The 12975-nt window shown below is 40.9% G+C and overlaps 1 protein-coding gene across 1 annotated transcript; it reads left to right on the top strand.

Annotated features, from left to right (window-relative positions):
• Positions 1–2936: 2936 nt before the first annotated feature.
• On the top strand, positions 2937–10208 carry LOC140418559 (uncharacterized). Its single transcript, XM_072502065.1, has 3 exons — positions 2937–4085; positions 4635–4690; positions 4968–10208. The coding sequence occupies exon 3, from the start codon at positions 9180–9182 to the stop codon at positions 10194–10196; it is 1017 nt and encodes a 338-aa protein (XP_072358166.1). The 5' UTR covers positions 2937–4085; positions 4635–4690; positions 4968–9179; the 3' UTR covers positions 10197–10208.
• The last annotated feature ends 2767 nt before the right edge of the window (positions 10209–12975 follow it).

Here is a 12975-nt window from a genome sequence, read left to right as displayed (position 1 = left end):
CTCACTTTTATAATGTCCCCCATATCTGTTTAGAACCCTGACTCTATATCTAATAAGCCTTCTTAGTTACACGTTCGAACATTGAATCTGTTCAAAAAACTATATAACTTAATAGATATTTTAATTCAATGACTTACATAGGTTCCTTCATTTGAGATAATAGTTGAAACTTTAATCCATAACCCTAACATAACACATTTACAATTTTTAAATAAACTTTCATCCCAACCTTCTTATATAACTACAATCTAATCTTCGCTGCTCACGTACTATTTTCCAACTTTCATTTACCTTAAATTTCTAAATACGTGCTCAGTTCCGTGAAACAAGATGACGTAAAATCCGATGCGGAAAAGTATGTTGAACGTGCGCCAGTAAAGTGGCAGACGCTTCGGCGCTGTATCCCTTATTGGGTGCAGAAAAAAGGGAAACCACCCATCTGTCCGTAACCCGGAATCCTAACCTTGACGAGAGCCACGTATAACATTAACTTGTTCCAAGTAGTGTCATAATACACGTATCTATTTCTCTGTTTCTTATTTCTATACTACAATTGTTCATATCTCCTTCCTTTCCATAATCTTTCCCTGTATTATCTTCCCGGTTATTATGTCCCCCTTTATCTCTTTAGGACTCAACACTCTAGATCTAAAAAGTTTTCTTAGTTACACGTCCGGACATTGAATTGGTGCAAAAGATTATATAACTTAATAGATATTTTAATTGGATGTCCTACATATGTTTATTCATCTGTGATATTAGTTAAAACCTTAATCCATAACCCTAACACAACACATTTATAATTTTTAAATAAACTATTCTCCCCACCTCCTTATACAACTACAATCGAATCTTTGCTTCCCACGTACTATCTTCCAACTTTTTGTCCCCCTCAGAAACCCCCTACCCTCCACACACCCCCCCCCCCTGCCGCCCTCCTCACACACCCCCCCGCCGCCCTCCTCACACACACACCCGCTGCCGCCCTCCTCACACACACACCGCCTGCCGCCCTCCTCACACACACACCCCCTGCCGCCCTCCTCACACACACACCCTGCCCTCCTCACACACACCCCCTGCCGCCCTCCTCACACACCCCCTGCCGCCCTCCTCACACACACCCCCTGCCGCCCTCCTCACACACCCCCTGCCGCCCTCCTCACACACACCCCCTGCCGCCCTCCTCACACCCCCCCCGCCGCCCTCCTCACACACCCCCCCTGCCGCCCTCCTCACACACCCCCCCTGCCGCCCTCCTCACACACACCCCCTGCCGCCCTCCTCACACAACTCCCTGCCGCCCTCCTCACACCCCCCCCTGCCGCCCTCCTCACACCCCCTACCCTCCTCACACACCCCTTGCCCTCCTCACACACCTCCTGCCCTCCTCACACACCTCCTGCCCTCCTCACACACACCCTGCCCTCCTCACACACACCCTGCCCTCCTCACACACCCCCTGCCCTCCTCACACACACACCCCCTGCCCCCCTCACACACACCCCCTGCCCTCCTCACACACACCCTGTCCCCCCCACAACTCCCTTGTCCACCTCACAAAGGTCCCCACTCTCTCCCCCCCACAACTCCCGTCCCCCTCAAAAAGGTCCCCACTCTCTCCCCCCCACAACTCCCGTCCCCCTCAAAAAGGTCCCTTCTCCCCCCCAACAACTCCCCTGTCCCCCTCACAAAGGCCCCCTTTTTTTCCCTACAACTCAACCTCACAGGCCCCCTCCCCTCCCCCACAACTCAACCTCACAGGCCCCCTCCCCACAGCTCAACCTCACAGGCCCCCTTCCCTCCCCACAACTCAACCTCACAGGCCCCCTCACCTCCCCACAACGCAACCTCACAGGCCCACCCTCCTCCCCACAACTCAACCTCACAGGCCCCCCCCCTCCACCCCACAACTCAACCTCACAGGACCTCCTCCTCCCCACAACTCAACCTCACAGGCCCCCCCCTCCACCCCACAACTCAACCTCACAGGACCCCCTCCTCCCCACAACTCAACCTCACAGGTCCTCTATCCTCCCCACAACACAACCTCACAGGCCCCCTCCCCTCCCCACAACGCAACCTCACAGGCCCCCCTCCTCACCACAGCTCAACCGCACAAGCCCCCCCCCCTCCTCAACCTCACAGGCCCCCCCTCCTCAACCTCACAGGCCCCCCCCTCCTCACCACAACTCAACCGCACAAGCCCCCCCTCCTCAACCTCACAGGCCCCCCTCCTCAACCTCACAGGCCCGCCTCCTCCCCACAACTCAACCTCACAGACCCCCCTCCTCCCCACAACTCAACCTCACAGGACCCCCTCCTCCCCACAACTCAACCTTACAGGCCCCCCCTCCACCCCACAACTCAACCTCACAGGACCCCCTCCTCCCCACAACTCAACCTCACAGGTCCTCTATCCTCCCCACAACTCAACCTCACAGGCCCCCTCTCCTCCCCACAACTCAACCTCACAGGCCCCCTCCCCTCCCCCACAACTCAACCTCAAAGGCCCCCTCCCATGCCCACAACTCAACCTCACAGGCCCCCTTCCCTCCCCACAACTCAACCTCACAGGCCCCCTCCTTTCCCCACAACTCAACCTCACAGGCCCCCTCCCTTCCCCACAACTCAACCTCACAGGCCCCCTCCCCTCCCCACAACTCAACCTCACAGGCCCCCCCCTCCTCCCCACAACTTAACCGCACAGACCCCCCCCCCTCCTACCCACAACTCAACCTCACAGGCCCCCCTCCTCCACACAACTCACCCTCACAGGACCCCCCCTCCTCCCCACAACTCAACCACAGAGGCCCCCTCCCCTCCCCCACAACTCAACCTCACAGGCCCCCTCCCCACAACTCAACCTCACAGGCCCCCTTCCCACCCCACAACTCAACCTCACAGGTCCCCTCCCCACAACTCAACCTCAAAGGCCCCCCCTCCTCCCCACAACTCAACCTCACAGCCCCCCCTTCTCCCCACAAGTCAACCTCACAGGCCCTCCTCCTCCCCACAACTCAACCTCACAGGACCCCCTCCTCAACCTCACAGGCCCCCCCTTTACCCCACAACTCAACCTCACAGACCCCCCTTCTCCCCACAATTCAATCTCACAGACCCCCCTTCTCCCCACAATTCAATCTCACAGCGCCCCCCTCCTCCCCACAACTCAACTTCACAGGCACCCCCTCCTCCCCACAACTCAACCTCACAGGACCACCTCCTCCCCACAACTCAACCTCACAGGACCCCCTCATCCCCATAACTCAACCTCACAGGCCCCCTCTCCTCCCCAAAACTCAACCTCGCAGGTCCTCTATCCTCCCCACAACTTAACCTCACAGGCCCCCACTCCTCCCCACAACTCAACCACACAGACCCCCCCTCCTACCCACAACTCAAGCTCACAGGCCCCCCTCCTCCCCACAACTCAACCTCACAGGCCCCCCCTCCTCCCAACAATTCAACCTTACAGGCCCCCTCTCCTCCCCACAACTCAACCGCACAGGCCCCCCCTTCCTCCCCACAACTCAACCTCACAGGGCCCCCCTCCTCCCCACAACTCAACCTCACAGCCCCCCCCCCTCTTTAATAGCCTAAAAAAGATTTTAGGCTATTAGTATATTTATTTGTTAATATAGATAGGGTTAAAATGTAATACATAAATATGTGCTGAAGATGGAGAGCTGGGTATCGATGGGATGTGTGATTTGGAATGATTTTCTTTGGCTAATGCATTTGTCAAATTAAATCACATGTGAACCAACAATAATTTAAATGGTTTACATGACAATTTAAATGACAATCAAAGGAGATCAAAAAGATAAAAAACATTTTAAAACAATTAATAGTTCCATATTAACATTGCAAAGTGTGCAGTTCCTAATTGAAATATGCTAATTCTTTCAGGTGTGTTGATGTTTGCTGACATCAGTTTTTTTAACTAACGGTTTTCTGCAGCTGTTACTGATTGACAGTTGGTCAGAAGCTTCCAGACTCACTCCGGAGTAGGTTGCTTTACCAAATCCTCCACATTTTGCAGCGTTTCAGAGAACAATTCTACTATTTTTGATTATTCTGAGGTAAAACCATTTCAATAATTAATTACTTTTGAATAGTTGAAACATTTTTTCACTTTTTGAATTTTTTTAATAAAGATTTTTTTTGAAACTGAATTTTTTTCAATTTTTTAAAAAAAAGAAAGATTTTTAATTTGGAAATTTGTGCTACACATTTAGTGAGAGGAAGGCTCTTAGTGGACGAAAAACAGTCCCCTGATGAGCAGTAATGACTGCGAAACATGTCGGGACCATTGTTTGCCTACAAAATAGGTTTTAGTAGCCCACATAAAGATCTGTACTCTCTACTTCGATGCAGATAGCACATTTAAAAAAATATATATATATTTTTTCATAACAACTTTTTTCCTCATTTTAAAAAAATAATTTTTTTTTAAATTCTTTAACATTTTGTAATATCTACAAAAGAAGATTCCCATCGTGATTTAACGGAGGGCGAGTCTACCAACCAATTCAAAATCTCTGCACAACTCTTCAGGTAGCATTTTTTAATACAAATATTTTTAATAAAAATAAATATAAAGTCTAACAAGGAATGATTCCTTCCACTAGATAGTCCACTATTAGACTACATTCGAATTGCAAAATCTCAGCAAGACCACTTTCAGGTACGTTACAATTTGGGAATAACTCCCAAAAATTTTAAAGCTATTTTCCAGTCTCGCGTCTGATCGATCTCGTGCCCTCTATCTTTATCACATTAACATAGTTTGAAATACAATAATAATTAAATTAATATAAAAATAACAATTTTAAATTGTTTGTATTTTAGTTTACATTTATTCGGCTTTTCCTCTCTCAATTTTTTTATGGATAACTAATGTTGCTTACATATAAAGTATTTAGAATTATATAAGAAATTAACTCTTTCTGTTTTATTTTAAGGATGAATACCACCATCCTTTTCACTGAAGAAAATTTCTGTTTACCAGCAACCAAAATGATGTACAAAATGCTGCAATATATGCATCACCTGACTATAATAGAAGGAAATATCCCCAAGTATATTAAAAAATTATCCAAAACATTAATCAATTCGATTCGACCCATAGGAGTTACCCCGCAAATTAGTTCAAAATTGATAACAAATGCAAATAATTGGGTTCAAACTACTCAAACAATTCTTATAGACCATTACGTAACACATTTAAAAAGATTACTTCATAAATTAGAAAAAGATGTTAAGAAGGAGCGACCACAAGAGGCATTTGATATGGCAAAAAGGTGGTATAACAAAAACTTTAGACAAAATGCAAGATTCAAGATAATTGAAAAAACTCAGAACTACATTTTTAACTCAAATATTAACATTTCACCCACAGACACAAACGTCATTAACCCGCCGGAAACACAGGACATAGATTTGGATTTCCAATATGCAGCGCCAAGTCACAATAACAGTTTTACACCTTTACCACAATTCCCAACTTGTACCACACACCTCAATCTACTGACAACCCCAGTCCAGGCACAATCATGTGTCAACGCAACTGACAGTCCAATTATAAACACAACCAACGTTCGACACATACCAAATAAAACTTTACCCACTACCACGAATGACGAGACCAAATATATCATATTGCTACACCCCATACATTTTACAAAAAGAAAAAATGGCTCTTAGTCCCAACAAAGTCTATTCTAATTATAGGTGACTCCAATCTGTCCACTATTAAGAATTGTCCCAACCCTAATATTCAATTTGACAGTTTCCCCCGCACAAAATTCATCCACATTACCTCCGTTCTACATAAATTAAAATCCCATCCCATAATAAATACAATAATATTTTCCATAGGCATTTTCAACCATACACAAACATCTACCACTGCTATCAAACAACTACAAATCCTTTTAAAAATAGCCGCACATAAATTCCCCAGAACTAAAATCTTCATCACAGAAATTAATTTTAGCCAGAGACTTCCAGAAAAACAAATTCGAACAATTATCACCTTAAATGATTTTATTAGAAAAGAATGTTTCATCCCAAGCATATCAAATAAAGTTTTTACTGTTTCACACAATAATATAACCTGCACAGAAGACACTGCCACGGCCATCCTGCACAATTGGTTACAATATATTTAAATTAATTAACATACAACAATTTTTTTTCACCCTAACTGCACTTTAAAACCAACCACCATCCTTTTCTACCACCTTTTAGACACAATCTTTACAATAACAATATTACACACAAGTATAGAAATATACTACAGTATCCAATAGTTTAATAACAACCATTTTGTATTACGTCAATTAAGTAACATTAATATAGAAAGCATCCCCCAGGGAAAAAAACAAACGGGGAATAAAAGAGTATAAAAAAATATTTTTTTCTTATGAAAACATTAAAATATGTATTGATATGTATATTACATTTTGTTTCCGCAAATATAAGTGCTTATTGATAATTTAGTAAAAGTGTGAATAAAAATAATTCCTTTTCCTTAAATATTTTATTAAAAATTGTCTAATATTCTTAACTGTCATGTACTTGGACTTTCCTAATTATAAGTATTTCTAACTTAAATATTTTAATTTACAAAAATTTTTTTTAAAGGTTACCTTGATGTGGCTGTCATCACAAAATGAACAACAATACAATGAATCCCATTTATATCCGGACAAATACATTTATCCCAACCGTTAAAATAATTTTAAAGATGTTACAAAGTATGCACCAGTTATCTATTCTCGAAGCGGACACCCCTACACACATTGTACAATTATCAAAGTCACTAATAGACTCTCAATCAAACCAGCAGGTTTAACTACTACAACAACAAATAGATTAACAATCAATGCAAACAATTGGGTTTATAACACTAAAGTTTTATTAATTGAACATTATAAAACAAACCTGAAAACATTATTTAATAAATTACAAAAAATTATCGCTATAAATAGATGCGAGGAAGCTTTTTCAAAAGCTGTACAATGGCACAAAACAAAGCTCAAGAATAAATTCAGAACTAAAACAATCCAAAAAACAAAAGAATACATCTTTAATTTACAAAAAGACTTAACATTTAAAGGATTAAAAACGACTACTTCTACAAAACAACAACAGGACAATCGACAAATTGCAGGACCACTTCCCAAACATACAGACATCTCAACACCGATACCATTACACAGAAAACAGCAAATACCAACACAAACAGTGCCAAGTACTTCTAAGAATTTAATTATGGAACACATAATTTCACCCCCATCACCGACACCCACGTGTTCTAGCCATCTAGGTCTTTTAAAAGCCCCTATCCAATCACTTACCTGGTCCTACAGAGCTGGGAGCCCAGAGGTGGATAGACATAACCCCACACAGTCATTCCAGACACACTCATCCTCACCGGACACAACACTCACCATGATACAAAAAGTAACTACAATGTCTATGACACAACATCTTCACACAAGTGACAAAAATAAAGATTGGTCATTTTTGCCAGAAAAATCTATATTAATTATAGGATATTCCAACCTCATGAAAATCAAACATTGTCCGGATCCAAACATACAATTCGACTGTTTTCCTGGAGCAAAGTTTTCTCACATCAGTACCGTTCGAAACAAATTACAACCCTTTCTAAAAATACAAAAAGTAACGTTATCAATTGGCATTAATAACCGCACACAAAATCCTTCCACCGCAATCAAACAACTCGAAGTTCTATTAAATACAACAAAACAAAAATTCCCTAAAGCAGAGATTTTTATAATTGAACTCAATTACAGTACAAGTCTCCCACAAGAACAGAAAAAAGCTATCGCAGCCTTAAACCAATACATATCTTTCATCCCAGCAATTCCAAATAAATTTTTCCAAGTCCAGTTAGATAACATTCATTGGACGGACGAAACAGCTATAGCTATACTAAATAATTGGTTAACACACTTACACGGCAACAAAACGAGCCTGCAAGAAGAACCACTTAATCTCAACAATACAATAGTTAACATATCAAACACATTCAAACTTACCATGATACAAGAAAAGATTTTAAACAAAGGATTAACCTTTGTCCCAGTACAAAAGCCAGACAATACACAAATACAAATAGATCTTGAAAGATTTTACAGAAGAATCAAAATTCTCAGTTTTTTGAATATGCAACATCAGATGAAAAACAACCCTTCCTACCCCAATCAGATTGGAACCCATCGGAACAGAAAATAGACCCAGAAATAAAAAGCTTTATCCAAAAAATCAATTCAGACATCACAAAAATCAAACAAGTAAAAGATAAACAAAACTTAACGAGAATGGAGCGACAAGCAATCATGCAGCTTAAATCTAACTTAGATATCATCATAAAGCCAGCGGACAAAGGAAATAATATTGTTATTATGGATTGACAACAGTATCTTTTTGAAGCTTATCGACAACTTAACAACACTGAGTATTACACTAAATTATCAACACCAATATACCATCAAACATATGACCAGATTACAGGCTTGTTAGTACAATTACACAGTTTACAGTATATTACTGAAAAACAAATGGACTATTTTACACAATTTCAACCTTTACCACGGATATTTTATCTCCTCCCAAAAATACATAAAAATCCGGAAACATGGACGGTACCACATAAAATTCCCCCGGGTCGACCCATAGTTTCAGACTGTGGGAGCGAATTCTATAGAATTGCAGAGTACATACACTCGTTTCTAAACCCCTTCTAGCCCAAAAACATCCGAGCTACATTAAAGACACCTTTCATTTCATTAAAATTGTTAGATCCCTAAATATCACTTCTAAAACAATGCTATTCACTATGGACGTTGATAACCTCTACACCAACATTGAGACGGATAGAGGAATTGAGGCGGTGAGGAATATTTTTTAAAAACATTGGCAACCCAATAGACCAGATGCAATCCTCGTTCAATTATTACACTTAGGTCTAACGAGAAATGACTTTCAATTTAACAATGAACATTATCTACAGATTAAGGGTACAGCAATGGGAAAAAATTTGCACCGGCCTATGCCAATATCTACATGGCCGAATGGGAACAAACGGTCTTCAAAAAGTGCCCCAAGACACCATTATGCTACTATAGATATCTAGATGATATATGGGGTGTTTGGACACACACACAATTGAGTTTGAACAATTTGTACATATCCTCAACAACCATCACGCATCTATTAAAATTAAAGTCATTACACATGAACACACAATAGATTTTTTGGACACCACGGTATACAAAGTTATAAAGAGTAATGGAGAATACAAATTAGCTACTAAAGTTTTCTTTAAACCTACAGACACCCATGCACTCCTACACACCAACAGCCATCACCCAAAACACGTCTTCCGAGGCCTCATTAAATCACAATTGACAAGGTTCCACCGTATTTGCTCAGAAAACTCAGATTTTGAGACTGCAGTACATACTTTATTCACAGCCTTACAACATAGAGGTTACACAAAAAGATTTCTTAGATATATCAAATCAAACTTTCTAACAGAATTACAGAACCCCTCCGGCAATAAAAATCTATCCTCAAAAATACCTTTTGTAATACAGTACAACAGTAAAACCACACAAATAAATAAACTCATCAAAAAACATTTTGAGAAACTCAAACAAGACGTTGTTCTATTAACCCAATGGAATATAGTCACTGCCTACAAGAGAAACAAGAACTTAAAAGACCTTTTGGTCAAGACCAAACTTCCCTTGGAAGAGAAATATAATTGTGGTCGTACCAACTGCACAAGCTGCAAATTTTTTAAAATCACATCTACAATTCACAATTCTAGATCAGGAAAAGTAGCTACAATAAAACAAAAGATAACATGCCAACATAAAAATTTGGTCTATGTTATACGATGTAAAAGGTGTGACATTCTGTACATTGGCGAAACAGGTAACACCTTACGAACCAGACTCACGGGACATTGCAGTGAGATCCGTACTCACAAAAGGCATAAATTAATTAACATACATTTTATGGAACATGGCCTCGATGCATTACAGATCATAGGATTGGAAGCAAATAGCAAATGGTCAACTCCACGAAGAAAAAGACGTGAGAGACATTGGATTATAAATCTGGGAACAAAGTCCCCTAATGGTCTGAATTAAAAAATAACAGAATTTTCAACACAAAAAACAACACTTATTTAGTCTTTCATTACACTCTAATCACACACCCTGACCCTGCATACAGACCTTAACCTTAAACTCCGACACGGGATCCTATCCTGCATGCCCACTTTAATACCTCGGGCCTGGAGTTTTGTACCTTGGTCCTATGGCCTCACCTGGATCTTAACCCTAACTTTATCCTTGATCCTAACCCTAACTAGGGTATAATAAACACAAATCTATCCCAAACCCCCCCCCCCCCCAAAGAAACCTGCTGGCTTGAAATTGTAGCTACAGGTAGGGGGTAGGGAACAAAAATAAAAATTAATTATGATTTTTTTCATAACACCAGTATGTATATTCATTCATATAGTATATGGCTTACCCTAACACTAATACAACAACTTTCACATTACCTATCCACACCGAAATACCTAATCCTAAGCCCCCTAAGCGACACTTGTATCCAAACACCTACCCTAAGTTACAACTATCACCCTTACATCACCTACCCACACTCTAAAACCTAACCTTAAGTCCTTTTATGGCTACATTATTCAGATCCAAACCCTAGGTTACAATTACAATACTCCTTGGACCATCAATCCACACTCTATACGCTAACCCCAAGTCCCTTAATAGGAACATTTTCCAGGAACATACCTCTCAAAAATTAACCATTGTCTCAACCTCAGAAACCAATACACTACAACCTAACCCCACCCCACCACTATCCCATATTAGAAAAATCATCCTATAAATTTAATAAATTAACAGACATTTCTGTATCTACGGCAATGTGTAGGGTGAACTGGTGTAAGGCACGCGTTCTTGGTGCTACTTCAACCCCAACAAGGGTGGTCTCCTCGCTGCAAAGCCTTCCCAGCCACACGCTCAGACATTTAAGCTATTTAGTAAAATTATAAAACTTAATATATTTTAAGTAAATGAAGCATATTTTTCTTGGGATACAAGTTTTAACCCTTATCCAACAACCCTTAACGCTCAGAAACCAATAACACTACAACTTAACCCTAACCAACCCACTACTATCCCATATTAGAAAAATCATTCTCTAAATTGAATAAATTAACAGATATTTCTGTACAAACAACAAATGGTCGGGTAAGCTGGTGTAAGACACGCATTCTTGGTTGTACTTCAACCCCAACAAGGGTGGTCTCCTCGCTGCAAAGCCTTCCCACCTACATACTTGGACATTTAAGCGGTTCAGAAGAATCATGGAACTTAATAAATATTTAAATTCATTGAAACACATTTTTCTTGGGATATTAGTCCTAACTCTTATCCAAAACCTTAACCCAACACCCTTACACATTTATAATATATTTGGTTCCTCACCTTTTCCTTAATAAAACTGTAGTCAAAAAGAAAACGTAAAATCCCATACAGTCCCTAACCCTAAACCCTAACACTAACACTAACCCTAACCCTAACCCTAAACTCTAAACCCTAAACCCTAACCCTAAACCCTTAACCCTAACCCTAACCCCTTAAAGGGTGAGTGACCTCTTTTCTGCACACCTTCTTTACTACAAGTTCGGACATTGAATCTGTTCAAAAAAAAAAATTTAAATTTTTTTTTAAAAATCATATAACTTAATAGATTTTAATTGGATGTAGGTCCTACATACGGTTTTTCACTTAAGATATTAGACATAACCTAAATCCATAACCCCAACACAACAATACCTACAATTTTTAAATACATTATTCTTCCAACCTTCTTCTTATACAACTATAATCTAATCTTTGCTTCTCACTTACTATAGCCCAGTCCATCACGCAAACCAGCCTCCCATCTATTGACTCTATCTATAATTCCCGCTGCTTCGGAAAGGCAACCAGCATAATTAAGGACCCCACGCACCCTGAACAGACTCTCTTCCACATTCTTCCGTCAGGAAAAAGTTACAAAATTTTAGGTCACGTACCAACCGACTCAGGAACAGTTTCCTCCCTACTACCATCAGACTTTTGAATGGACCTACCTCGTATTAAGTTCTTTTCTCTACATCCCAGTTATGACTGTAACATTACATTCTGCAGTCTCTCCTTCCTTCCCTATGTACGGTATGCATTGTTTGTACAGCATGCAAAAAACAATACTTTTCACTGTATACTAATACATGTGACAATAATAAATCAAATCGAAACTTGCAAGAGACTTCAGCTAGCTTTTTGCGATTTATCCATGAGGACCCCAAGTCTCTCGGTGTTGCAGCTTTTTGCAGTCTTTCTCCATTTAAACAACATTCAGCTCCTTTATTCTTCCTGCCAAAGTACATAACTTCACATTTTCCTCCATTATATTCCATTTGCCAAGTCTTTTGCCGCTCACCTAACCTGTCTATATCTCTCTGTCAACTCTTTGTGTCATCCTCACCACTCGCCCTCTCCTTCAACGTATTCATGTTGTTCACGTCAACCACTCGCAGTGGGAGTGAATTCCACATTCTCACCACTCGCTCGGTAAAGAGGTTTCTATTGAAATTCCTGTGGTATTATTGACCTCTCCATGATCTGAAGAGATTTCATCCGGTCAGCTTTCTCTTTTTGAGAGAAAAGCACCCAGCCTTTCCTGAGGTTTCAATGCTCTCAGTTCTGGCGTTATTCTTGAGATTCTTTGTATCTTCTCCAGTGTCTCTGTTCCCTTTTTCGAAAAGATCAGTGTAGTCTAACCCTGATTCTAAACAAGTTGATCATAAGTTCCCTGATTTCCAAGTCAATCCCTGGAATGGATGCCAAAAAAAGG

The sequence above is a fragment of the Scyliorhinus torazame genome, chromosome 5 (assembly GCF_047496885.1).
Source record: "Scyliorhinus torazame isolate Kashiwa2021f chromosome 5, sScyTor2.1, whole genome shotgun sequence".
In the NCBI taxonomy this organism is placed as follows: Eukaryota; Metazoa; Chordata; class Chondrichthyes; order Carcharhiniformes; family Scyliorhinidae; genus Scyliorhinus; species Scyliorhinus torazame.
The sequence above is the reverse complement of the archived record's forward strand: the minus strand, read 5'-3'. Positions and strand labels throughout refer to the sequence as shown.